Source organism: Ictidomys tridecemlineatus, chromosome 5 (assembly GCF_052094955.1).
Source record: "Ictidomys tridecemlineatus isolate mIctTri1 chromosome 5, mIctTri1.hap1, whole genome shotgun sequence".
In the NCBI taxonomy this organism is placed as follows: Eukaryota; Metazoa; Chordata; class Mammalia; order Rodentia; family Sciuridae; genus Ictidomys; species Ictidomys tridecemlineatus.
The window spans coordinates 178,969,406-178,997,153 of NC_135481.1; the positions used below are offsets into that span (position 1 = coordinate 178,969,406).

General features: G+C 40.8%; 2 protein-coding genes and 1 pseudogene across 3 annotated transcripts; 1 reads left to right on the forward strand and 2 right to left on the reverse strand.

The window, feature by feature from the left end:
• Nucleotides 1-847: 847 nt before the first annotated feature.
• On the reverse strand, nt 848-25,516 carry Nfs1 (NFS1 cysteine desulfurase). Of its 2 annotated transcripts, none has more exons than XM_078051702.1 (13): nt 25,382-25,516; nt 24,672-24,775; nt 24,035-24,151; nt 21,794-21,877; nt 20,400-20,552; nt 12,247-12,340; nt 11,444-11,578; nt 5,709-5,866; nt 5,217-5,322; nt 4,715-4,796; nt 4,047-4,130; nt 3,420-3,509; nt 848-1,576 (listed from the first exon to the last, which is right to left on the reverse strand). In XM_078051702.1, exons 1-13 carry the CDS (start codon nt 25,476-25,478, stop codon nt 1,513-1,515), a joined length of 1,368 nt encoding a protein of 455 aa, XP_077907828.1. In that variant the 5' UTR covers nt 25,479-25,516; the 3' UTR covers nt 848-1,512. The 2 variants fall into 2 exon arrangements, with proteins under 2 accessions (XP_077907828.1, XP_077907827.1); XM_078051701.1 differs by having other exon boundaries at nt 24,672-24,781.
• LOC144378117 (10 kDa heat shock protein, mitochondrial pseudogene) lies at nt 12,250-16,042 on the reverse strand (annotated as a pseudogene).
• Nucleotides 25,492-27,443, forward strand: Romo1 (reactive oxygen species modulator 1). The gene is made up of 3 exons (XM_078051703.1): nt 25,492-25,640; nt 25,831-25,961; nt 27,250-27,443. Exons 2-3 carry the CDS (start codon nt 25,831-25,833, stop codon nt 27,356-27,358), a joined length of 240 nt encoding a protein of 79 aa, XP_077907829.1. The 5' UTR covers nt 25,492-25,640; the 3' UTR covers nt 27,359-27,443.
• Nucleotides 27,444-27,748: the final 305 nt, after the last annotated feature.

Consider the following 27,748-nt stretch of genomic DNA (forward strand, 5'->3'; position numbering starts at 1 on the left):
ATTTTAAAAATTAAAAAAAAAAAAAAAGAGCTGGGAGTATAGCTCAGTATAAACACCCCTGGGTTCTATCCCTAGTACTGCAAAAAATGTGTGTGTGTGTGTGTGTGTGTGTATATATATTCATTTATATTTATTTTTTTTCCTTTTTTTTTTATTGTTGGTCATTCAAAACATTACACAGTTCTTAATACATCATATTTCACAGTTTGATTCAAGCGGGTTATGAACTCCCAACTTTACCCCGTATACAGATTGCTGTATCACTTCAGTTACCCTTCCATTGATTGACATATTGCCTTTCTAGTGTCTGATGTATTCTGCTGTCAGTCCTATTCTCTACTATCCCCCCTCCCCTCTCCTCCCCTTTTCTCTCTCTACCCCTTCTACGTAAATCATTTCTTCCATTTGTATTATCTTGTCTTACCCCTCCTTTCCTCTTATATATCATTTTGTATAACCCTGAGGATCGCCTTCCATTTCCATGCGATTTCCCTTCTCACTCCCTTTCCCTCCCATCATTTATATATATATATATTTGTTGGGGTGTGGTGGCACACACCTGTGATCCTAGTTACTGGGGAGGCTAAGGCACTTCAAGGTCAGCATGCACAACTTAGAGAGACCCTCTCTCAAAATAAAAATTTTTTTCAAAAGGGCTGGGGATGTAGCTCCATGGTGGAACATTAGCCTAGTATGTGCAAAGCCCTGAGTTCAATCTCCAGTACTGCCAAAAAAAAAGTATGTAAGCTGACTGAGTCATCTATAGAAGTCAGGTAGAATGGGTAGTCTTCACAATGCCTAAGTGCAGCTTCCACTTCTCTCAGGTTCTCAATAAAGTCACACAGTAAACAGAAGATGATAAATTTATTTCTCTCCAAATCTTCAAATTAACAAATTCTAAGAGAAGAAACATAAAATTATTAAAATAATGGATAGAGTCATATTAGAATAATGGATAGAGTCCAAGACAATATCTATATTGGTCAAGCTGAGAACTAAGAAAGTTGTTATTTCGTCTACAGTCAATAAAAACAGATGTTCTTTGGAGTCTCTAAAAGGATTAAATTGAAGTCGATTATGCTTGTTGCTGAAGGAGCCAGTCCAGTTGAGCAGTAAAATGCCACAATTCAAATGTCTTCATAGAACAATGGAGTCCCCAAAGAGCTTTCTTCCAGTTCCTTTTGCTTTCCCCACAAAGGACACAGACATGTCCAGCAGCAACATCATAAGCAAATGTCTCTATTGCTTCCAGAAGAGAATGTCCACACTCTATAAATGACCAGAGAAGAACACCTGAAGAGAAATGGGGAATGTGTCCCAACATAGGATCTAAGGTGAGGGAAAGAAATTTTCCTTGTGTTTCTGAGGTGGAAGAGGACTGTGATGATGTTACTGGGCTATACCAATTCTGATGTTACACAGAGTACCCACTGGGTAGAATGAGATCCCTGGCTTTTGTGGGTCAGTGAGGCAGGATGGGCCAGGCCAGCACAAAATCAGGGACCCACTCTTCTAGTGTTGGGTCCACTTGATGCTCTTGAGGTCAATGCCATCCTGTACCATCTCCCAGAGAGGACTGTCAAAGAGAAGAGGCATTCAGTGAGTAAAAACTTAGATAGGAAGCAGTCAAAGTCAACATTGGCTCTGAGGCCTTGAGCCATGACTTGCCTCCTGTTCTTGTCTCTCCTCTGCCTTTTGCTTGAATGGATCTCAACACAGGTGGTCAATAAAGTCTTTCCCAGCTACTTACTATAAGTCTTCCTCAAGTCTAGCCAACAAACAGTATTAACTAGGCACCTCAGGCTCAAAGGCAATTGAACCTTTAGTCAATGGACTTCAGATGTAGTCATATTCTTAAAGCTCTCCTCCCACATGTGAGAGGCTATAGGCTCCCAAGAACACCAACAGCCTCAGACCTGTATAAAAAGCAAGTTTCATCTTCTCTACTACAACTATCACAAATTGCCCACTTTTCAGCACTTGTTTCTGGGTTTTGATCTAGTTCTCGGTTCTCCTGGATGGAACTTGGCTCTAAATCATCTGAGCATGCAGTTCCATCATATAGTTTTTGCCATTTTTACCTCCCTATATTGAACTTTTCTTCCAGAATTTCTGGCTCCAATCCAAAAGGACCTCTTGGGTTTTAGGCCCCAGCATCCCATCTCATATAAGAAATCTCTACTGAGTTCTGATCCCCTTCAGCATGAATGTCTTGCATGTTTCAGACCACCTATTACTTCAGTGTGGTATGACTATGTGAATGTTTTTGTATTTTCGTGCTGGGCATTGAACCCAAGATTTCACACATGCTAAACACTCTACCTACCACCTAGCTATACCTCTAGCACCAATTGTGAAATTCTGTGGTTTGGGTTACCCAGCTATTTTTTTCTACCTGATTTAATTCTAATCTTGATTATCCTTCTCCTTTATATGATACATTCCCAGCATAACTTTCTATTTATAATATTTTCCTAGGCTCCTTAAAGGTAGCCATCATTTCCTTCCTGTCCCTCACAACATAAGGTTTTGGTTGAAAGCTAATGGGACTAGGCTAAATTCATTTTGTAAAGGGTCAGAAGCGATAAGCGATAAGATACTGAAACCACATAGGAAAAATAAGGTCTTTGGCCAAAAGAAAAATCTTTTTTTTTTTGGTACTGGGGATTGAACTCAGGGGTACTCGACCAGTGAGCTATATCCCCAGCCCTATTTTGTATTTTATTTGGAGACAGGGTCTCAATGGCTTAACGCTTCTCTTTTGCTGGGGCCGGCTTTGAACTCTGGCTTTGAACTACTGAACCTGCCTCAGTCTCCCGAGCAGCTGGGATTACAGGCATGTACCACCATGCCTGGCCAAAAGAAGAATCCTAAGCATAAGAAACTTGAGCAACCAGCAGATGTTTAAGCAATACAGCTAGACCCTAGCAAGTAATATCCAGAGCACAGAAAGGCCAGGGAGAACTCAAAGGGAAGCAAGGGTTCCATGCCCAGTTCCTCAAAAAAAAAAATTCCTATATTAAAAGGAATTTTCTCATATACTTAGCCTATAAGTCACTAACTTTGTACTGATATTGCTACAACAATTTTTGCTAGTACTTTCAATAACAGTAATGAAAAATGCTACCTGTATTAATGTAGTTCTTCAATTTTTAAACCACTTTCTCATATTCTGAAAACAAGCAACCAAAGAGCTCTACTTTCTTACTTCATGGAAGCTCTAAATCCTAAAATCCAATTACTCTCAAACTGGTTTCTGGGGCTGGGTATATAACTCAGTTGGTAGAGTGGGTTCAATCCTCAACACACACACACAAAAAAAAATCAAACTTTGGTTTCTGGCAGCGTGAACACATGAGGACAAAAGAGGAGCCTACACTACAGTTTATTCTAAGAGTTTCTGATACAATAGTGCATACCTCATTTCTCGAAGACGCTTCACATGCTGAATGCATTTCTCTGCAGTGTAGTCTACTTCCTCCTCTGTAGTAAAGCGGCCAATGCCAAACCTTAAGAAGGAAAAGGAGAAGAGCTTTTCATCAGAGCTGGTACTGTGGTAAATTTACTTGGCCAGTACTCACTGAGAACCTAGTACACAAAACACTTAGAAGAATATGGTCCTACCCCTCTAGGCCAGAGTTTCTTAGAACATGGTCTGTGAATTTAATACATCAGAACCACCTCAGAAGAAGTTTCCTAATTCTCCTCCAGACCTAGTGAAGCCAAATACGAATGTGAGACTCAGAAACTGTCATCCTTCACAAATTTCCCAAGTGATGCTCAATGAAGTCTGGAAACTTCTGCCCCAGAAACTTTCCCAAAGAATCAAGAAGGAATAAGAAAGGGTTGGGAGTGGTAGTGAAGGTGCTTAGCAGGAACAAGGTTCTAAACCAACACCCAGCACCCCCCCCCAAAAAAAAAAAAAAAAAAAAAAACAGAGAGAAAGAAAGAAGGGATAAGAAGAACCAGACAGAAAAAGACTGTATAACAGAAAATAAAAAATAAAGAGGATGTCTTTCATAAACATGGCAGCTCAACTCACAGACCTGATGGAAGAGTGTGCTAAATCCTCATCAGTGCCAATCGCTCTAAGGACATAAGAGGGCTCCAGGGATGCAGAGGTGCAAGCACTGAGGAAACAGACATGAACCTTGCTCAGATCATCATCAACATCTCTGTAAGCCACAAAACTCCAGTCTTACTTCCTTCTCCAGGGCCCTTCTGTCCCCATAGGGACAAAAGATCTAATCTGGCAGAGCTAAAGAGCCTAATGCTGCCTTACACATTTTAGGTTGTGAACCCAGCTCCTCTGGCTCCCATCATGGATAACATCCTTGAACAAGGACAGAGCCAAAGCATGATACCCCATGAAGTGAATCTGACAAAAAAGAGGCAGCAAAGAACTTTGTACTCATTCTCCAAGGGAAGATAAATCCTTGGTGACCTTTAGAGTATCTTCAATTCTGGAGATATGTAACAGAACTACTAGTGGAACTCTACATCAGACACACACATTCCCTAGAACCACAAAAATACAGAATTCTCCTCCAGGAAGCTCTGCTAGAGTGATAAACTTCAGCTTGTACCCAGCCAAAAAATTACCTTTACCTTGAATCAAGAGCTCTTGCGCCTGTCTTTGCCATACCATGAAGCTTAGTAACGGTATGGAACACAGAAGCCCTACCACAGTCCCTATCTATCTGGTCCAACTCACCTCCCTGAGGATAAGGCAACATCCTTGAGTGCCATCAGCAGACTCTCCCCTTCCACATATGCAAAGGAGAGGTTGATACAGCCTAAAGAAAGAAGGATACTCTATGAAAGGGCTCTAGACTCGAGCCTCTTATAGAATGGGAATCAAAAAGATATATCCAGGGCTGGGGCTAGGGCTCAGTGGTAGAGCACTTGCCTAGCACTTATGAGGCACTGGGTTTGATCCTCAGCACCACATAAAAATAAGTAAATAAATAAATAAAATAAAAGTATCATGTCTATCTACAACCAAAAAAAAAAAATATATATATATATATATATTTTAATATTAGTTTTTTAGTTGTAGTTGGACAATACCTTTATTTTGTTTACTTATTTTTATGAGGTGCTGAGAATCAAACCCAGGGCCTTGCACATGCTAGGCGAGCGCTCTACTGCTGAGCCACAACCCCCGCCCCAACAACCAAAAATAAGAAAAAAATAAAAAAAAATTATGTCCATACCAGGATAGTGGTGTTCGGGGTCCCCATTCATCACCACATCTGGAAGGCTCTTTGTTATTTTCTCTATCAGTCGCTCTGCTAATTTTGAGATTCGTTTGTGGTCATACTAAGGCGAATGTAGGGAAGGATTAAGCAACATGATCACCAAACAGTTCAAAAACACATACTCAAAGAAACCCTTCTCCTCTACCATCCTATGTTACTGCTGGAGACCACTTTTATCTCCAGCCCTGAGAACACCACCTAATGTGCAAAAGTGCTCAGTAACACCACATACGGTTCCAACAAAACTAAAACAAGTGAGTTCATAAGTTCTCCCAGGACATGGGTTTTGAGCCCCTAATACTTCCTTCGGTCTAGGGGAACAGCAGGAGCTTATTGAAAAAAACCTCCTCTTCTAGCAGCAATCTAACTTAGCTATGCCAAGACACCACTAAATATGAGACCCAAGACAGGAAAAGAAGTTGTGGGAGGAAACTGCTCTTCTCATACCTCCATCTCTTGCTGTGCCACCTCACACGCAGCCCCCAGCCCCACCACCAAGGGTGTAGGCACTGTCCCAGACCGCATACCCCGCTCCTGCCCCCCTCCACTCTGCAGGGCCTCCACACGCACTCGGGGCCGGCGGCGGATGTAGATGGCACCAACCCCTGGGAAACAAAATTTGTTACAAAAAAGAGAAATCCAGATGAAACAAAATAAACAAAATATCACTTTCCAAGAAATCAAAATATTATTTCAATTTTCCTCTTAGCTAAAATTTTTCTAAATTAAAAAAAAAAAAGCTGAGAAGATAGCACCAAAATCATAATATTTTGCAAAATTATTTAACATCAGGAATTTAACTACCAGAAGGAGTAATGACCAAAATGGTCTAAGGTAGTTCCCTAAGCAACAAATGAAATCATATCATACATTGCAGCATTATTCATATGTGCAAAAAGATTGGAAACATTTTGGATGGGCATTATCAGGGGAATGTCAAATAATTTGATGTCTATGCAATGAAATACTATCCAGATATATAAAAGAATGAAGATATTCTTTCAGTACCAACACTGTAAGATCTCCAAGATACATTGTTAGGTGGTCAGTCACAATGGCACATTTTTGTCATCCCAGCTACTTGGTAGGAAGAGGCATGAAAATTGTGAATTTGAGGTCTGTCTGGGCAATATAGCAAGATACTGTCTCAAACTGAAAAATAAAAGGGGCTGGGATATAGCACAGTGGTATAATATATCAGGGTCCAATCCTTACTAATACCCACCCCCCGCCCCGCCACAAAAAAAGAAAGAAAACTCATGAAACCCCAACAAATTCTATCTTATAACTAAAAAATGTAAGACAGCCAGGTGTGGTGGTGCATGCCTATAATCCCAGCAACATGGGAGGCTGAGACAGGAGAATCACAAGTTCAAGGTCAGCCCCAGCAACTTGGCAAGGTCCTGTCTCATAATTTAAAAAAAAAAAAAATAAGGTTGGAAATGTAGCTCAGTGGTTAAGGCATGGGTTGTATCCCTGATACCCAAAAGGAATTAAAAAAAAAAAAGTGAGATATTGTTAGGTAAAACAAAGCAAGATCAGAACAATGAATATAATATGCTACCATCTGAATCAACAGCAGGATGGAGGGGAAGTATGTATGTATGTGAAAATGCATAGAATAATTCTACAAATATACACAAGTATATTTATTTATTTATTTATTTATTTTTTTTTGAGAGGGAGAGAGAGAGAGAGAGAGAGAGAGAGAGAGAGAGAGAGAGAATTTTTAATATTTATTTTTTAGTTCTCGGCGGACACAACATCTTTGTTGGTATGTGGTGCTGAGGATCGAACCCGGGCCGCACGCATGCCAGGCAAGCGCGCTACCGCTTGAGCCACATCCCCAGCCCTACACAAGTATATTTATTGTAGCAGCAATCTAACTTAGCTATGCCAAGACGCCGCTAAATATGAGATCCAGGATAGGAAAAGAAGTTGTGGGAAGAAATTGCTATATAAAAATACACATGGGGGGAGCTGGGGATGTGGCTCAAGTGGTAGCGTGCTCGCCTGGCATGCGTGAGGCCCGGGTTTGATCCTAAGCACCACATACAAACAAAGATGTTGTGTCCGCCGAAAACTAAAATAAATAAATAAATAAATATATATATACATATATTTTTTAAATACACATGGGGGCTGGGGTTGTGGCTCAATGGTACAGCACGCGCCTAGCATGCATGAGGCCCTGGGTTCGATCCTCAGCACCACATAAAAATAAATAAATAAATTAAAAGGTATTGTGTAAAACTAAAAATTCAATATTAAAAAAAAAGTACACATGGTAGCACACACCTATACTCCCAGCACTCAGGAGGATAGGTCAGAAGGATCGGATTACTTGAGCCCAGAATTTGGAGAACAATCTGGGCAACACAGTGAGCTGAGTCTCAAAAACAGAAAAAAATTAAATAACCAAGAAATTGTTTTCTCCAAAGGGAGGAGTCAGAGGTAGAAGGAAAACTTCTCATTGTGTGTTTTTTGGAAGGTTTTAAAGTTTGATCTATATAAATATATTACCTGTTCTAAATAAAATTTTTTAAAAAGGAGAAAAAAATTAAAATCTTTAAGGGAAGAATCAGAATGGTATTAAGAATTTGCACTGTCTCTCAAAGTTTATCAAAACTTAAAAGCCAGGAATGGTGGTGCATGCCTGTGATCCCAGCAGTTTGGGAAGCTGAGGCAAGCAGATGGTAAGTTCAAAGCTAGCCTCAACAACTTTGCAAGATCCTGTTTCAAAATAAAATTTAAAAAGGGCTGGGGATGTGGGTAAGTAGTTAAGCACCCCTAAGTTCAATCCCCAGTGCCAAAACAAAACACCCTTAAAAATATGTATAGTAGGGGCTGGGGGTGTGGCATGCGTGAGGCCCGGGTTGGATCCTCAGCACCACATAAAAACAAAGATGTTGTGTCAGCCGAAAATTAAAAAAAAATAAATATTAAAATTTAAAAAAAAAATATGTATAGCCAGTGACTCCGCAAACCAACTTATAGGAATTCTATTCAAAAATATGAGCATGAGTATGCAAAGATATCCATTAAGTAGTCAAGGGTTCTAGAATGAATATAGTACTTGATAAAAATTCATCTCCCATGCAGAAAAACAGTTTAAGCACAGAATAAAATTACTATAAAAACTAAGGCAAGGGGCTGGGATTGTGGCTCAGCGGTAGAGTGCTGGTCTAGCATGTATGAGGCCCTGGGTTCAATCCTCAGAACCACATAAAATAAATAAATAAAGTAAAGGTATTGTGTCCAACTACTTCTAAAAAATAAATGTTTAAAAAAAAAACTAAGGCAATAGTTTCCAAGTTTATCATGAAGGACACCAATTTAACAATGAGTTATATACTCTATTACATTTATTAAGAAATATTTCAGTCAGGCACCATGACACATGCCTGGAATCCCAGCAGCCCAGGAAGCTAAGGCAATAGGATTACCAGCTCAAAGTCAACCTCAGCAATTTAGCAAGGCCCTAAGCAACTAATGAGACCCTATCACAAAATAAAAAATAAAAGGGACTGGGAATGTTTCCAGTGGTTAAGTACCTCTGGGTTCAATCCCTGGTACCAAAAAAAAAGAAAAAAGAAAAAAAATTTTTCAGTGTTGGCATGGCAGTGCATGCTTATAATTCCAGGAGCTCAGGAGGCTGAGGCAGGAGGATGGTGTGTTCAAGATTAGCCTCAGAAATTTAGTGAGGCCTAAGCAACTTCACAAGACTCTGTCTCAAAATAAAAAAATAAAAAGGGCTGGAGATGTAGCTCAGTGGTAAAGTGCCCCTGGGTTCAATCCCTGGTACCAAAAAAGAAAAGAAATATTTCAAACTCATTATAGTGGCTCTTTCCTGTAATCTCAGTTACTCAAGAGGCTGAGGCAGGAGGACTTTTAGGCCTGCCTAGGCAACATAGAGAGACTCTCTCAAATAGATGAATGAATAAATTCATTTTCCCATTAAAAAAATTTGAGTGTCCTCAGGTTGGGGATGTGGCTCAAGTGGTAGCGTGCTCGCCTAGCATGCATGAGGCGCTGGGTTCGAATCTCAGCACCACAAGAAAATAAAGATGTTGTGTCCACTGAAAACTAAAAAATAAATATTAAAAAAAATTCTTAAAAAAAATGAGTGTTGGGCTGGGGATGTGGCTCAAGCGGTAGCGCAATCACCTGGCATGCGTGCGGCCCGGGTTCGATCCTCAGCACCACATACCAACAAAGATGTTGTGTCCACCGAGAACTAAAAAATAAATATTAAAAAAAAAAAAAAATGAGTGTCCTAAAAAAATAAAAAATTTAAAAAATGCAAGTGATCTACACTATCAGACTCTATGCACTTCTCAAATCTGAGACAAGTGCTCAGATACCATGTAAGGATAGTGAAGGCTACCACATTATCTAAATTGATTAAGATGCTGAGGATAGATAATGAGAAATACCTATACAGGTACAAGTGCTGACTAAAACATTTGTTTTTGTTTTGTTTTGTTTTGTTTTGGTACTGGGGATTGAACTCAGGGCACTGGATCACTGAGCCACATCCCCAGCCCTATTTTGTATTTTATTTAGAGACAGGGTCTCACTGACTTGCTAAGTGTCTCACCTTTGCTTAGGTTGGCTTTGAACTCTGGATTCTCCTGTTTCAGCCTCCCCAGCCACTGGGATTACAGGTGTGCGCCACCACGCCTAGCTGACTGGAGCTTTTGATCAATATGAGTTCAATGGTTTTACCAAAATAGATATATCTACAGTACAGCTCAGTAGTAGAGTGCTTACCTAGCATGTGTGAGGCCCTAGGTTTCATCCCCAGCATTACAAATGAAATAGAGAAAGTGAGAAGGAAAAACAAAAATGAAAAACAAAACAAACAAAAAAACCCAACATTTTAATTAGATAGAGAGCCTGTTGAACTTATTTTTTTTTCCTTTTCAATACTGGTGGTTTATTATTGAGCTATAGCCTCAGCCCATTTTATTTTATTTTTATATATTTTGGGGGGTACTGGGGATTGAACTCAGGGGCACTCAACACTGAGCCACATCCACAGCCCTATTTTGTATTTTATTTAGAGACAGGGTCTCACTGAGTTGCTTTGTGCCTTGCTTTTGCTGAGGCTGGCTTGGAACTTGCAATCAGCTTCCCCACTGGGATAATTGGTGTGTGCCACCATGCCTGTCCCATTTTATTTTTGATTTTGAAACAGAGTTTCAATAAGTTGCCTAGGCTGGCAGCAGGGGCTGTAGCTTAGTGGTAGAATACCAACCACTTCCCTAGCTTATGCAAAGCATTGAATTCAATCCCCAGTACTGGGGAGAAAATCCTAAACTGCCCAGGTTGGCCATGTATTTGCAATCCTCCTGCCTCAGTTTCCTAAATTGCTGGGATTAGAGAGAGCACAGTCATTAAGACTGTTGGACTTTTTGAAAAAAATAGTCACAAAAACCCTCTCTACAACCTCTGGGAACCCTTAGAATAAACATCTTCCATCCTTCCAGGAACTGTTACAATTCTCTTATAAGGTACATACTCAGATGAAACCCTGCAGACACAGAAAATATACTGGTATAGATATCAACCTAAAAAAGACCCTCACTCCAGAGACAGAAATTTTTTCTTTTTTAGGCCTATCTACATAGAACAAAAGATAATAGTCTCTTTCCAAGAGTCGAGGAGACAGAACTCAAGCTTGAAAATACTCCTCAGCTAGGAGGAACATAGGGAACAGAGAGGTATCCTTAAGAGACTATTAGGGGCACAGACTATTAAGACTATTGAACACCAATAGATGCTAAAACCTATACACTCTTCCACTAAGCTAAAGTGAGACACTGGGAAAGAAGGACTTAAAAGCTCTGCACATCCTAGTGAGGCAGACAAGGTAACTGGGCCTGCATGGTGAAATTTGACTTAACAAAACTCTGTTCCTCTGCCAAATTAATATTTATATGCTTTCAAGGTATTTTTTTTAAAGGGATCAAGGAAGAATGGCCTATACAGTAACTACTTGGGTGTACAAATAGGCCAGTGTTTCTTGAATATTGCTAAATGACACATGCATTCTGCTGGGCATTCTGAACATACAACTTCCTTTGAAAGTAATGGCAGTCTCAAAAAACTCTGAGAAACATCTGTCAAAGAGTTTCCTGAGATGTTCAGACAAGAGGCACTCTAGGAGGGGCTGGTACCTTTAGGACCATAGATTTTGTGACCACTGATGCTCATGAGATCAATTTTCATGTTGTTGACATCAAGTGGGATTTTTCCAACAGCCTGGGCTGCATCCGTATGGAAATATACCTTTCTGGAACTGCAAATCCGCCCTGAAAAAACAAAACAAAAAACAGAGGGGAAGACCCACAGCACAACATTGGGAACTAACCTGACAGTGGTCCCCCATACAACATGAATTCTCTACCCACAGTAAATGATTCTAAATCCTCTTCCACCCCTGGCTCCACCTTTCCACTTTCACTCCCTCCTTCTCTTTCCCCTCCCTTCCCTGTCCTCCAATTTCTCTGCTCTCTAAAGCTCAAGGACAAAGTTCTAAATGACTATACTCCTGATATTCTGATGCATGAGATTCTTTCTTACCACCTTATAAACAATGACCTTTCAAAATGTCACATTACCTTTTAGAACCTTTTTGATTTAAAAGGAGGAAAGATTAACAAATCTGCATAAAGAGATTACAAGGAGAGCTCTAAGTGGAGATTAAATAAAGAGATGTTCTAAAGGAAAAAAAAAGTAGAGGGTTGCTTTATTGTTGTTTTGTGGTTGTTTTAGAAAACAACTAAAATAAAATGAAAAAACAGAAATGGTACTAGATCTGGGTTCAAATACTGCTCTGCCACTTATAATGTCCTAGAAGGCGATACTTAGACTCTCTATCTTTTGTTCACTCATAATGCTCTATAGAGTGTTGGAACTCTCAGTCTATCCCTACTTCCTCAGATGGACCCAACTAGTCAGCAAGGATCATGACACTCACCTATTTCTGCAATAGGCTGCTTTACTCCAATCTCATTGTTCACAGTCATAACTGAAACCAGGCTCGTATCTGGCTGGATGGTAGCCTCCAGTTCCTAAGAATATGTGGGATTTAAGAAGACTATATTCTGATGAAAAAGTCCTCCCTAAATAAGAATGTAGGCAAACATAATTTAATTTATTTAATTTATTAATTAATTTATTTATTTTCATTACATATTTTATTTGGAAATGTTTACACAAGTATGGGGAAACTAAAATTTTGAGGCAGTGGATGTTATTAGATTATCATCAGTTTATTATAAAAGACACATGGAAATTATTTACATGATGAAAGATTTCAGAACTTCAGTGGAATGGGCAGCTTCATAGGATGCCATTTCAACAGTGATTTGTTTCAGTCTATATATTTTCCAAGAATGTCACCATCTCTAAATAAAAAATAATCGTTTCATCTAGAACTACTTTGGTGCCTCCATACTCTGGGAGAAGAACTTTATCTCCAACTTTCACACTAACTGGCTGAATCTCTCTACCCTTTCCTTTAGAGCCTGATCCCACTGCTACTACTGTTGCTTGCAATATTTTTCCTTGAGATTTTTCTGGAAGCATAATGCCTCCTTTGGTTACAGTTTCTGCTGCACTCCTTTCGACCAAAACTCAGTCAAGAAGTGGAAGAAACTTTCTAAATGCTTGTCCGGCCATGACTTGCGGCACCGCAGCTCCGACTGTGCTCTAGACCTGCAGAGTGGCCCTCGGAACACGTGGCAAACATAATTTTAAAAGGAGGCCTTTTACTACTCCCCTATTGGGCTGGATAAAATAAAAATACTAGGGGGGTTGGCCAGGTGCAGTGGTACAAGCCTGTAATCTCAGTGGCTCCAGAGACTGAGACAGGAGGATCACAAATTCAAAGCCAGCCTCAGCAAAAGTGAGATGCTAAGCAACTCAGTGAGACCATGTCTCTAAATAAAATACAAAACAGGGCTGGGGAATTTGGTTCAGTGGTCGAGTCCCCCTGAGTTCAATATCCCTGCAAACCACCCCCAACCTCTGGGAACCCTTAGAATAAACTAGGGGGTTGGGAACATAGCTCAGTGATGGAGTGCTTGCCTAGCATGCACTGGGTTCAAACCACACACTGCAAAATAACAAACCAAACAAACAAAAAGATAATGACAACATAAAATGCTGGTGAGTATGAAAGAAACTGAATCATTCATACACAGTTGGTGGAAATGCAAAATGTATAACCAATCACTTAATAAAACAGTTTGACAGATTTTCTGGTTTCTTTTTTCTTTTTTTTTTTTTTTTGAGGTTTGTTTTGTTTGGTTTTGGTTTTGGTTTTTTGTTGGTAGTGGGGATGTAATCCAGGGGCGCTTTACCACTGAGCCACATCCCCAACCCTTTTTATTTTTGAGACAGGTTTTCACCAAATTGCTGAGAGTTTCACTAAATTGCTAAGGCTGGCCTTGAACTTTAAATTCTCCTGTTTTAGCTTCCCAAGCTGCTGGGAATACAGGCATGTGCCACTGTGCCTGGCTTGAGATGGTCTTGCACTGGGCATGGTAGTGCATAATTGTAATCACGGTGACTCAGGAGGCTGAAGAAGGAGGATCTGAAGTACAAGGCCTGCTTTGATAATTTAGAGAGCCTCTCAACAACTTACTTAGTGAGACCCTATCTCAAAATAAATTTTTCAAAATAGTGGGGATAAAGCTTAGTGGACTTGCCCCTAGGTTCTTTCCCCAGTATCAAAAAAAAAAAAAAAAAAAAAAAAAGGAGAAAAGGAGAGAGAGGGAGAGGGAGAGAGAGTGAAAGAAACAGCGGCGCACAGTAGTACATGCCTATAATCCCAGGGTCTGTAATCCTAGCAGCTCAAGAGGCTGAAGCAGGTGGATCACAAGTTCAAAGCCAGCCTTAGTAAAAGTGAGGCGCTAAGCACTTCAGTGAGACCTTGTCTCTAAATAAAATACAAAAGAGGGCTGGTGATGTAGCTCAAAGGTCAAGTGCAATCTTGGTACCTGCCCCCCCCCCAAAAAAACCCTAAACATAAAATTACCAAATGAATCAGTAATTGAATTCTTAGGCATTTATCCCAGAGAAAAATTAAATTCTCAGAAAACCTGTACACAAATGTTCAATGTAGCTTTATTCATAATAGCGAAAACCTAGAAACTACTCAGATGTCCTTTAATAGGTGGTTAAATAAACTATGGTACATATGTAACACAGAATATTCTTCGCTAATAACAAACTACTGGTATGTATAAACAACAATCTCCAAAGATGGATGTTGAGTGAAAATAGCCCATCCTAGATTACTTACTATATAATTCCATTTATATAACATTATACAGTTACAAGATTAAAGAATTTGAGAACAGAGCAGCATTTTTGTTTTTGTTTCTGTTTTCAGTCTTTGGGGATTAAACCCAGGGGTGCTCTACAACTGGAGCTACATCCCGGCCCTTTGTATCCTGAGAAAAGGTCTCAATAAATTGTGAGTCATTGGCCTTGAATTTCCTCCTGCCTCCTGATTAGCTGGGATTACAGGCATGCATCACTGCACCCAGCTAGATTGGTGGTTTTAAGAATAACGAATGAAGTGAAGGATCATTATGGTGATGAAATTATTTGTACCTTGACTATGGTAATTTTTATATGAAACCTAATGTGATAAAACAGCACAGAACTAAACACATACATATACACAATTCAGTACAAGTAAAATCCAAAAAAAGAGAAATCCAAACAAGAGCTGGGCACAAGGTGCACACAGTAACTCAAGAGATGAGGAAGGAGGATAACAAGTTCAAGGCCAGCCTTAGCAATTGAGCAAGAACCAGCCAATAACTGTGATGGCAAAAGTAGACCCGGTTGTGAAATAAAATTATAAAAAACGTATGGTAAGAAACCAATGCCTGAGAAAGAGGTCAATTCCACATCCCTCTCTCAGCCTTTCTCTTGGAAGCCTAATTAATCATGCATGAGTCCCTATGTTTTGGATTGTAAATAACTGCCCTAGGAGTCTGACTACTACTCCTTAAAATGAAACAGATGCCTGTGAAAAGAGCTCTTTCTTCTTATCAGTTTCTGTGAGCATGCTTATGCTAGAGTCCCTGCACAAGGCCTTCAGCTCACAGATTAGGACATTTTTTTTGTTGTTGTTATAGGTGGATACAATATCCTTATTTTATTTTTATGTGGTGCTGAGGATCGAACATAGTGCTTCATGCATGGTAGGAGAGCGCTCTACCTCTGAGCCACAACCCTAGCCCAAGGACATTTTTTAAAAAGAGGAAAAAGCCCCAGTGATAGAATAGGTCTAAGATGATGTCAAATAACCTATAAATATTGTAAGAAACTGTGGATCAGGGCTCAGATTTGGACATTTTGATTTCCTCTGGGCCTGCTGGTGTAAAATAAAGTTTGGAGTTATCCTCCTGTCTGAGTGCTACTTGCTGCTTCTCGGCCAGTCTGTTTCCTGCAACATAACTAAAATTTAAGAGAGGGCTCGGGATATAGATCAAGGGTATAGGACTTACTTAGCATGTACAACAAGACCTGCATTCAAAAACAGGGTGGGGGAAGGGAAAAAAAGCTGATCCTCAAATCAATGTTTTTTTTTTCAATATTTTTTAAAATATTTTTTTACTTGTAGATGAACACAATACCTTTATTTTATGTGTTTATTATTATGTGGTGCCAGTGATCAAACCCAGTGCCTCACATGTGCTAGGTCCTGGGTTTGATCCTCATCACCACATAAAAATAAATTAAATAAAAATATTGTGTCCAACTACAACTAAAAAATAAATATTTTTTAAATTTTTTTATCGTATTTTAGAGTTGTAGTTGGACACAATACCTTTATTTTATTTTTATTTGGTGCTGAGGATCAAACCCAGGGCCTCGCACGTGCTAGGCCAGTGCTCTGCTACTGAGCCCCACAACCCAGCCCCTAAAAAAAAAAAAAAAGAATAACAGGCCAGGTGCAGTGACCCACGCATGTAATCCTAGCAGCTCAGGAGGCTAAGACAGAATTGTGAGTTTAAAGCCAGTCTCAGCAATGGCAAGGCGCTAAACAACTCAGTGAGATCCTGTCTCTAAATACAAAATAGGGCTGGGGGGCTGGGGATGTGGCTCAAGTGGTAGCGCTCGCCTGGCATGCATGCGGGCCCAGGTGCGATCCTCAGCACCACATACAAACAAAGATGTTATGTCCGCCAAAAACAAAATAGGGCTGGGAATGTGTGCCACTGAGTTCAATCCCTGGTACCAAAAAAAAAGAATAATAGAACTGTTCCTAAATTCATGAGGAATTGCAAAACACCTTAATAGCCAAAATAATCTTGGAAAAAACAAAAATAAAACAACAACTAAGTTGGATTGCTTATACTGCCTGATTTCAAACTTGTTACAAAGCTATAGGAATCAAAACAATGGTATAAGAATAGAAGAACAAAATTGAAATTCCAGAAATAAACCGATACATATATGCTCAACTGATTTTTTTTTTTTGAGATTGGGCTTTACTATGTTGCCTAGTCTGGCCTCAAACTCCTGGATTCATGTGATCCTCTTGCCTCAGCTTCCTTACCTCATATCATGTACAAAAATTAAATTTGAAATGACCAAAGACCTAAATGTAAGAGATAAAAACTACAAAACTCTTAAAAGGATAGGACTGGGGTTGTGGCTCAGTGGTACAGCACTCTCCTAGTGGAGGTGAGGCACTGGGTTTGATCACCACATAAAATAAATAAAAAAGGGGGCTGGGATTGTGGCTCAGCAGTAGAGCACTGGCCTAAAATGGGCCGGACCCAGGTTCGATCCTCAGCACTACATAAAAATAAAGGCATTGTGTTAAAAAAATAAATTAATTAAATAAAATCAATCAATAAGTAGAAAAAAAGGAAATATATAAATCTTTATAACTTTGAATGTGGCAAAGGCTTTTTAGGTATAACACAGAAAGCACAAATGATAGTCAAAAGAACTGAAAGCTTTTTGGGGATGATGAAAATGATCTGGAACATGGTAGTAATGATTATTTAAACATTTTTTTTGGGGGGAGTGGGATTCCAGAGATTGAACTCAGGGGCACTCGATCACTGAGCTACATCCCCAGCCCTATTTTGTATTTTATTAGAAACAGGGTCTCACTGAATTCCTTAGCACCTCACTAAATTGCTGAGGCTGATTTTGAACTCGTGATTCTCCTGCCTCAGCCTCCTGAGCCACTAGGATTACAGGCCTACACAACTGCACCCAGCTCAAACAACTTTGTAAATACACTAAACCACTGAGAATTATAAACACTCCTGAAGAATGAATTTTATGATATGTGAATTACATTTCAATTTTTAGATGCTTAAAAAAACACTGTTAAGGTATTTTAATAAGCTGAGCGCAATGGCACACACCTGTAATTCCAGGGCTCTGGAAGCTGAGGCAGGAGGACCAAAAGTTCAAAGTCAGCCTCAGTAAAAGCGAGGTGCTAAGCAACTCAGTGAGACCCTGTCTGTAAACAAAATATAAAGTAGGGCTGGGGAATTTGGTTCAGTGGTTGAATGCCCCTGAGTTCAACACCTGGTACCGCATTCCCCCCACCCCCCAAAAAAGATATTTTAATATCAGGTAAATCTCTCAGGGTTTTTGTTGTTTGTTTCATTGTTTGGTACTAGGAACTGAATCCAGGGAGACTTTACTGCTAAGCTACATCCCCAGGCTTTTTCATTTTTAATATTGAGACGGTGTCACTATGTTGCTGAGGCTAGCTTCAAACTTGAAATCCTGCTGTTTCAGCCTCCCTAGTTGCTGGAATTACAGATGTGTTCCATCATGCCCAGCATCTAAGGGTTTTTCAGAAGTGAAAAAAATAAAGAATGAAAGTATGTCATTTGAAGGAAAATGGATAGAACTCAAGAATATCATGTTAAGCAAAATAAAAGCAAATTCAAAGGGTCAGAAGATTTCTGTCATATGTGAAGGCTAGAGAGGAAAAAAAAGTGGGTAAATTAAAAAAAAAAAACATGGGGAGGGAAGGTCCTATGAAAATAGAAAGGAAATATAAAGGGGATCAAGGAAAGGAAAGAGGGGAGGAAAAAGGGAGATACTGGGGAATGAAACTGACCACATTATGCTGTTGTACACATATACAAATATATAACAGCAAATCCATTATTATATATAATTATAATGAACCAATAAAGATTAATATATATATTAAAAAAAGAAAAATATCAAACAAGTCCTTTAGAAATACACTCTGGTGAGGATCTGCAGGATACTAGAAAGTGGGAGCTAAAGGACAGGCAACAAAGTCAAGTACAGAGGTTCCTAAGATTCAGGATTCAATCCAGCCAAAGAAATAAAAGAAGATGGGGTAGGGGATGTGGCTCAGTGGTAGAGCACTTGTCTGGCACATGCGGGGCCCTGGACTTGATCCTCAGCACCACATATATATCAATAAACTAAAGGTATTTTTAAAAAAGAAAGAAAGAAAGAAAGAAAGAAAAGAAGGGCATTGGGGCTGGGGATGTGGCTTAAGCGGTAGCACGCTTGCCTGGCATGCGTGCAACCCGGGTTCGATCCTCAGCACCACATACAAACAAAGATGTTGTGTCTGCCGAGAACTAAAAAATAAATATTAAAAATTCTCTCTCTCTCTCTCCCTAAAAAAAAAAAAAAAAATTAAAAAAAAAAAAAAAGAAAAGGGCATAATTCCAGAGATATTATGTGGAAGCAGCCATAGATATGAATGACTGAGAGATAATTAAAAGCAAGAGAGACAGAACAAACAATAAAATGATTTGAAAAAAAAAAAGAGTTTTGAATTTGGACTTAGGGCTATGTCTACAAATTGCATGTTTGAATTTGTCTAGGAATGCTGGTATCCAAAATTTGGTAGAAAAGAAGCTTCGACTCACAACCTAAAATAAATAAATATATCTTTTTTTTTTTTATTATTATGGGACCAATTGTCCTGGCTTTTTTAAAAATATTGATTTCTTTGTTGTATTCGGACACAATACCTTTATTTTATTTATTTATTTTTATGTGGTGCTGAGGATTGAACCCAGGGCCTCATACATGCTAGCAAGTGCTCTACCGCTGAGCCATAACCTCAACCCCAAATAAATATATCTTTATATATTTACTATTTTTCCCCTCATACACACACACACACACACACACACACACACACACACACACACACATACACATATATAAAGAAATGGGCCAAAATGGGTAAGATTCTATAAAAGTATACTTTTTTTTTTTTTTTTCAGCCCTGAAGACTAAATCCTCATTCATGTTTAGCAAGCACTCTACCACTAAGCTACACTGCTAATTGTATGCTGTGGTGCATACCTGTGGTACCAGCTACTGGAGGAGTTTGAGGCAGCAGGATTACAAGTTAGAACGGGGCTGAGGATGTGGCTCAAGCGGTAATGCGCTCACCTGGCATGCACAGGGCCCTGGGTTCTATCCAAAGCACCACATAAAATGAAACAAGTTAAGAGGGCAGCCTGGGCAACTCAATGAAATCCTATCTCAATATAAAACTTAAGGAAAAGCAGGTCTGGGGTTGTGGCTCAGAGGTAGAGTACTCACCTAGCAAGTGCCAGCACCACATAAAAAAATAAATTAAAAAATAAAGGTATTGACAACTACAATTAAAAAAACAGATATTAAAAAAATAATTTAAGGAAAGGGTTCGGGGTGTAGTTCAGTGGTAGAATGCTTACCTAGCATACAAAAGACCCTGGGTTCAATCTTCAGTGCCAGAGAGAGAGAAAAGAGCCCTATACTTCCTTTTTAGGGGGGATAAATGGCATCAGAACAGGGAAAGAGGAACTTTGCCATAGTGAGTAAGAGTCTCCAGCATCCTGAACACATGCCCAGTGGCTCTCATAAAAGCCAGGAAGCACCAATAAAGTGGAGACACAATTCCTTCAAAGAGGGGGAGGATGTGTTCACTCAAGGGAAACAATCTCTTTCTTTGCCAGGATGCTTTCTCTAAAATCCACCCTCACCATTAAAACCACATTTAAGCTCTAGCTAGCCAAGGTTGAAGTGACAGATATAGAGCTGAAGCCAGGATACTCCTATTTTGCCGGTCATGCCAAAAGCCATTCTTACCTTTAGATCAATGATCCCGCTCTTCTGCACTGGGAGGTAGGTGACCCGAAAACCCTCAGCTTCCAGTGAACGACAGGAGTCCAAGACACATTTGTGTTCTGTCTGGGTGGTGATCAAGTGCTTTTTCCGTGACCTGTAGAACCTGGCTACCCCCTAAACAGTAATGATGGTGGAAGGAAAGAGAACATATTCAGGGAAATAGCAATAACTTCAATTCCATTTACAAAGGTATTTGTTTTTTCACTTGGTTTGGTGCTGAGGATTGAATCCAGGGCTTCACACATGCTAAGCATGCATGCTATTACTGACTATTTCCCAGCCAACTATGTGATACTTTTTTTTTTTTTTCGTTTTTTGGCTGATACAACATCTATTTGTATATGGTGCTGAGGATCGAACCCAGGCCACACACATGCCAGGCGAGCGCGCTACCACTTGAGCCACATCCCCAGCCCCTATGTGATATTTTTAATATCAGAAAAAACAGTATTTTATATATTTTTTTAAAATTATTTGTTGTATAGTTGTAGATCAATAGCATGCCTTTATTTTATTTATTTATGTGGTACTGAGGATCGAACCCAGTGCCTCATACATGCTAGGCAAGTGCTCTACCACTGAGCTACACCTCAACTCCAGTATTATATTTTAAGTTCTTAGAATTTCAATTTATTACAAGGAAATAAAGAAGTAAAAAGCATTTCTTTCATTTAAGACAAAAAAAAAAAAAAAAAAAAAACCATATAACCAGATATGGTAGCACATGTAGTCCAAAGCTACTTGGGAGGCTGACATAGCAAGATTGCAAGTTGAAGGCCAACCAAGGCAACTTAACAAAACACTGTCAAAATAAAACTTATTGCAATTGTCCAGCACACAGGAGATCCTGAGTTTAATCCCTGGTACCAACAAAAAAAAAAACAAAATACCAACAACAAAAATTTAAAGTGATAAAATGTGCAGTACCCCCCACTCAGTTTATAATACAAAATTATTCTAAAAGTAAAATATGAAATTATTGGGCTGGGGATGTGGCTCAAGCGGTAGTGCACTCGCCTGCCATGCGTGCGGCCCAGGTTCGATCCTCAGCACCACATACAAAATATGAAATATTAGAAACTGATGATATAGCTAAATGTTAGAACACATACTTAGCATACTTTATACCCTGGGTTTGATCTTCAGCATCAAAAAATAAATAACAAAAATAGAACTAATTGGAACAAAGGGAAAAAAGAATCAACATATTAGAAAGGGTGTGTTATCTTTCTGGGCATGATGGCCCACAATTCCAGAGGTGCCATCTATTTCCCTTTTCTTACCTTTTTCCTTTTCTTAGGAGGTGTTGAGGATCCAACACCAATTGAGTGACACCCTCAGCATCCTTCTCTTACCTTAATTGCTATGTTGTTGGATTCAGTAGCACCACTAGTGAAAATGATCTCACGAGGATCAGCTCCAATCAGAGATGCTACTTGCTATATGCCAAGAAACAGAGATAGATATCATTAGTTCCCCAGTCAGCAACTTAACAAGATCCTGCCTCAGAAAAATAAATAAATGAACCAGGCATGGTGGTGCACATCTGTAATCCCAGTAAATCAAGAGGCTGAGGCAGGAGGATTGGGAGTTCAAAGCCAGCCTCAGCAACTTGGAGAGGCACTGAGTAACTCAGCAAGAACCTATCTCTAAATAAAATACAAAAAAAGGCAGGGAATGTGGCCCAGTTGTTAACTGCCCCTTGGTTCAATCCCTGGTACTAAAAAAAACAAAACATAAATAAATAAGTAACAAACAAAACATAAATAAATAACTCAATGGTAGAGTGCCTTTGCGATCAGTCACTAGGAGTGAGCAAATAAAAAAGGAGCTCCATTGTATTCTACATACAGCCCAAGAAGCTTTGCACTTACAGATCAACTAGACTAATGTTAGTGTGTTAGACAAAGGCCAGTTTCAGTTACATTTTAGACTCCGTGTTCTTTTCCAGTTCAAGACAAGATACTAGCAAGAATTTTAAGCCAGCTGGGTACAGTGGTGCATGCCTGTGATCTCAGCAATTTGAGAAACTGAGGCAGGAGTATCACAAATTCAAAGCCAGTCTCAGCTACTTAGAGAGACCCTAAGCAACTTAGCTAGACACTTTCTCTAAATAAAAAATATTAAGAGCTGGGGATGTGGCTCAAGCGGTAGTGCGCTCGCCTGGCATGTGTGCGGCCCGGGTTCGATCCTCAGCACCACATACAAACAAAGATGTTGTGTCCACCAAAAACTAAAAAATGAATATTAAAATTCTCTCTCTCTCTCTTTAAAAAAAAATAAAAATAAAAAGGGGCTGAGGATGTGACTCAGTGGTTAAGTGCCCCTGGGTTCAATTCATGGGACCAAAAAAAAAAAAGCGGGGGGGGGGGGGGGGGCCTCAGGAAGTAGCTAAGTTGCAGAGTATGTAGCATGCACAAAACCCTGGGTTCAATCCCCAGCAACCCCATCAAAAAAAGAACATTAAGCGATATCATTTTGGGGATTGAACCCAGGAGAATTCTACCTCTGAGTTATATCCCCAGTCCTTTTATAATTATTTATATAGGTATTTTTTGTAATAGGGATCAGTGGTATGAAACCACTGAGCCACACCTCCAGTTCTTTTTACCTTTCATTTTGAGAGAGTTTCACCAAGTTGCCCAGGCTAGCCTCAAAATTGTGACTCTCCTGCCTTAGCCTCCAGAGTACCTGGAGTTTGGTCACGGCTCATTAAGTTGCCTAGACTAACCTGGAACTTTTGGTCCTCGTGCCCTAGACTCCTGAGTAGTTGTGACTACAGACATCTATCATTGCATTCAGCAGCGACATTATTTTTTAAATGTACTTATTGAGTTCTCACTATATACAGACTATGTATAGGAATTGTGTTAAAAAGCTTACCAACCTAATCTCATTTAATTCACCCAATAATCACACAGTAGAATCTACTCCACTCCACTTGAAATGTGAGGAAAATTGAGACTTAAGAGAAATTAGATCATTTCCCCAAGGTAATTCAATTAGAAAATAGGGATACTAATCAAATGTCTATGGTCAGTCTCCAGGCTACTCTCGGAATATCTTCTATTTTTTTTTTTTTTTAAAGAGAGAGAGAGAATTTTTAATATTTATTTTTTAGTTCTCGGCGGACACAACATCTTTGCTGGTATGTGGTGCTGAGGATCGAACCCGGGTCGCACGCATGCCAGGCGAGCGCGCTACCGCTTGAGCCACATCCCCAGCCCCTCGGAATATCTTCTAGAAAGAAAGAACCCAAATAATAATTTCAGGATTTTTTTTTTTTTTTTTTTTGGCACCAAGGTTTGAACTCAGTACCTTAATCACTAAGCCACATTCCCAGCCCTTCTTAAAAATTTTATTTTGGCTCACTTAAATTGTTTAGGGCCTCACTAAATTGCTGAGGCTGGCTTTGAACTGTAGAGCCTCCTGCCTCAGCCTCCAGAGCCACTGGGATTATAGGTGTGAGTCACACAACCCAGATACCAAGACTAATCCCCAAATTATTTCTACTTCTATTCCACCTACTAAGGAAATATCTCCCACAGGCCACAGAACCTGTGACCTTGTAACCTCCCAGACTCCTCTGTACTAACCTGGCGAGCACGTTCCATGGCTGCCTCACTCTCCCAGCCATAAGCATGTGTCCGAGAGTGTGCATTCCCATAGAAGTTAATGAGGTATGGTAGCATGGCATCAAGCACCCGGGGGTCCTGAGCACAACACAACAGATGAGTCACCTTGAGTCCACAGTCAACTCAGGCCCCACTACATTTCCAAACCTGCCCACCCTGCCTCAACACACTCCCAACCCTTCATCACTGCCTAGGTTCTATTAATTAAATATCAACCTAATATACTCCCACTCCCAACCCATCTTCAATCAGATTGTTCTATTGTCCCCTCAGGTAGTAAACACTGTTCTGACTACTGTTTCTGCAGATGTTTGCATTTCCACCAGCAATGTGATTTATGAGGAGTTGGGACATGCATGATAGCAGGGAAAAATCTCTTCTGACACATAGTTGAAAATTTGCACTAATACTGGAGAAGGGGATCAGATATTTAGCATATGAATAAGAATTTAAGCCTCCTAACTCCTGGCTCTATTCCTTTTCCCAAAACACCTCAAAGGCTCTCACCTCTACAGCTGATCCATCCTTTCTATGCATTTTCACTTCTAATAAGTACTTGCTATTACAGCCTTAGGAAAAGCTGCTGCTATATTCTTACCAGAGGCGTGGTAGCTTGAACATCCATGTAGAGAGGTCGCAGCACTGACTCTGCCTCAGGGGCAGCCTTTGAATTTGAGGCAACAGCAGACTGGGAGGCATGATCTACAACTGACAAAAAGTGGAGTGGCCAAGTGAAGGAGGACACAACTATGAACACACAGCAGCCACAGAGACTCAATAGCTGGATAGAAGTGTGATAAGTTTAAGGGGTGATGGGGTGGAATCCTAAGGGGAAGTAAACAATATCAAAGAACACTATACAAGGAGGCTACTGTTAGAAACAAGGTGATGGGGGGGCGGAGGAGGACGCTGGTGGCAATGTTCAAATTGGCTAGATGGAGTGAAGAGAGCTCAGAAGGGCAAAGCCATCTAGATGGAACCTGGACGCGAGGCTGGACCAGCATATCTAATAGTTGGCCAGGAGAGGTCAGAAGGCCCAGGCTTCCAGGCTATGGGGCGTTGGGGACAAGATCTGGCGGGGGGGGGGGGGGGGGAACCGGACTGGGGTGGGAGTGTGAAGCGGAGCAATTAACCGTTCTGACGTATAGCCTGAGAAACTCTGTGGGGTGCAAGCAAGACAAAGCGTCAAAGATTTTGGGCTGCGGGGCGGGACAGGGAAGCTTGGGAATATTCGGGGGGACTGGCCGCTGGGAGGGGAAAGGAGGCCGCTTCGGGGAAGGGCGGCGAAGAGTGGGATCGGAAGCGTACCGCGCAGGCGCAGCCCCCGGGAGGGTGTCGCAGGCTTGGGCCCGACTGCAGCCGCCACCGCCAAAACCGCCCGCCTCCAAGCGGCTCGTAGCAGCATGGTCCCAGCGTCAGAACCCACTACCCGAAGTGGCTGCAGTCCACGGCCCCGGGTTCCCGGAAGTACTGCCTCGCGCTCCGGAAGCGATCCCCCGGATGCGAACGCCCTCAGTCTGGTTTTCGGTGTGAGACGTAGAGCCGAGCGACAAAGGCCACGAACGAGGTGAGGTTGGGGTGGCCCGAGCCGGGCTGCGTCGCGCGGCGTCGGGTCTGGAATGCGAAGAGGGTGGTGGAATAGGGCAAGAGGCTGTTCCTTCACTAATTTTCCTAAACCCCTTGGGCTGGCTCCCCACTTCGCCCGGCTTCTGGGCTGTCCGCTGGGCCCGCACTTCCCATTCCCTCACACTCCGCAGATGCCGGTGGCCGTGGGTCCCTACGGGCAGTCCCAGCCAAGCTGCTTCGACCGCGTGAAGATGGGCTTTGTCATGGGTTGTGCCGTGGGCATGGCGGCCGGAGCGCTCTTTGGCACCTTTTCCTGTCTCAGGTGAGGGACGCAGTTGGTGAACTTTGGGAGGGACTTCACGGCTTGCTCGATTGCATCCTGAATAGAGCCTGATTCAGGCTGGGAGCGCAGAGCAGAGCCCTACAGTCAAATTCTTTTTGCCCCTTCTTTCATTTGTTCAGTGAGGTGAGGCAAATTGGAGGCGTAGTTTCATCAAGTGGAGATGAAAACAGTAACACCTAACCTTTGTAAGAATCAAGTCAGCACGCATTGTGTAGAATCTGGCACATAGCAAGGGCTTAGTAAATAATTATTACTGCTGTTGCTGCTATTTTTATATCCAGTTGCACAAAATGAAGATTGTTGAGGTGTTTGCCCTGGGAATGAGATGTAGAGATGAAGTATATAACACTGTACACTTGGAAGGTCATTTTCTCATTTGGGCAGTGTTATTCCCGTGTTTCCAGATTATAAATTACAATATACTGAGCAGTACCATATTTAACAAACCAGTTCTGTTGGCCGGGTATGGTGGCACTAGCCTGTAATCCCAGCAGCTTGGGAGGCTGAGACAGGAGGATCTGAAGTTTCAGGCCAACCTCAGCAATTTAGCCAAACCCTGTCTAAAAGTAAAAAACAATTGGGGCTGGGGATGTGGCTCAGTGGTTAACTCCCTCTGAGTTCCTTCAATCTCTGGTACCACCCCCCCCAAAAAAAAAAGAAACCCACTTCTGTGTTTTGATGCCCATTTTATGTTTTTTTGAAACAGCCTATAAAATCACAGAGCTGGTTCTTGAACCCATGATCAACTCCAAAATCATCAATACCAAAAACCAACTAAGACAAATATCTATTCGATGACACTCAGGAGACAAAACCAACTGTAAAAACTGCTTTCACAACAGGAGTGATAGTGACCCCTGTAGTTCCACACTCAAAGGACTGAGGCAGGAGAATTGCAAATTCAAGACCAGCCTCTCTCCAACTTAGCAAGACCCTATCTTAAAAAAAAAAAGAGGCTGGGAGTATAGTGCAGTAAGACACCCTTATCATTCATTCCCCAGTGCCACCATGCACTTGACACTATCTCCTGTCTCCCACAAATTGAAAGCAGTTGATATGACATTCTATTGAATTTCCTAGAGACCCTGATTAATCTTTTTTTCATTACCCATATGGGAAGAGGTAAAATTTCTCAGTACCAAGTGATATAAAGGAATTGCTAGATTTTAGTAGTGCATAATTCATAATTATTACAAGTGCAGATTGGAAAAAGAAAGTATTTTTGTATTTTTGTTCCCAAATGGCCCCATCTTGGTTTCCTCCTCAGGATCGGAATGCGGGGTCGGGAGCTGATGGGCGGCATTGGGAAAACTATGATGCAGAGTGGCGGCACATTTGGCACATTCATGGCCATCGGAATGGGCATACGATGCTAACCAGGACAGTGGTTGCCCACTACATCTACATCTTCCTATCCACCCTGGCCCTTGTACCATAATAAAACAAAGTCTTTTCTTCGCATTTTCAGTCTATTATTATCCAACTTGGCCAAAGATTTTGCAGAGTAAAAACAGGTAGGCTAATGAGTAGGATTGGTGCTGTTTACAGGGCCTGGATTAGATATCCAAAATTGGAAATTTGGGGATGCGTGATACCCTCCATATACTCTACTAAACTTTATTTTTTTAATAACTTTATTTTTTATGTGGTGCTGACGATCGAACCCAGGGCCTTGCACATTCGAGGCGAGCGCTCTACCCGAGCCATAACCCCAGCCCTCTATTAAAACTTTCAATTCAACCCTGTAAATTTGATGTTTTTGTAAC

What these genes read in the sequence shown, in the direction of transcription:
- Nfs1 (XM_078051701.1), bottom strand. Translation starts at nt 25,478, where the DNA reads ATGCTGCTACGAGCCGCTTGGAGGCGGGCGGTTTTGGCGGTGGCGGCT. An exon ending in CCAACAACATAGCAATTAAG is followed by an intron (nt 20,553 to 21,793) that starts GTAAGAGAAGGA and finishes ATTACTGTTTAG; the next exon opens with GGGGTAGCCAGGTTCTACAG. An exon ending in AAGCGTCTTCGAGAAATGAG is followed by an intron (nt 1,577 to 3,419) that starts GTATGCACTATT and finishes TCTCTTTGACAG; the next exon opens with TCCTCTCTGGGAGATGGTAC.
- Romo1 (XM_078051703.1), top strand. Translation starts at nt 25,831, where the DNA reads ATGCCGGTGGCCGTGGGTCCCTACGGGCAGTCCCAGCCAAGCTGCTTC. An exon ending in GGCACCTTTTCCTGTCTCAG is followed by an intron (nt 25,962 to 27,249) that starts GTGAGGGACGCA and finishes TTTCCTCCTCAG; the next exon opens with GATCGGAATGCGGGGTCGGG.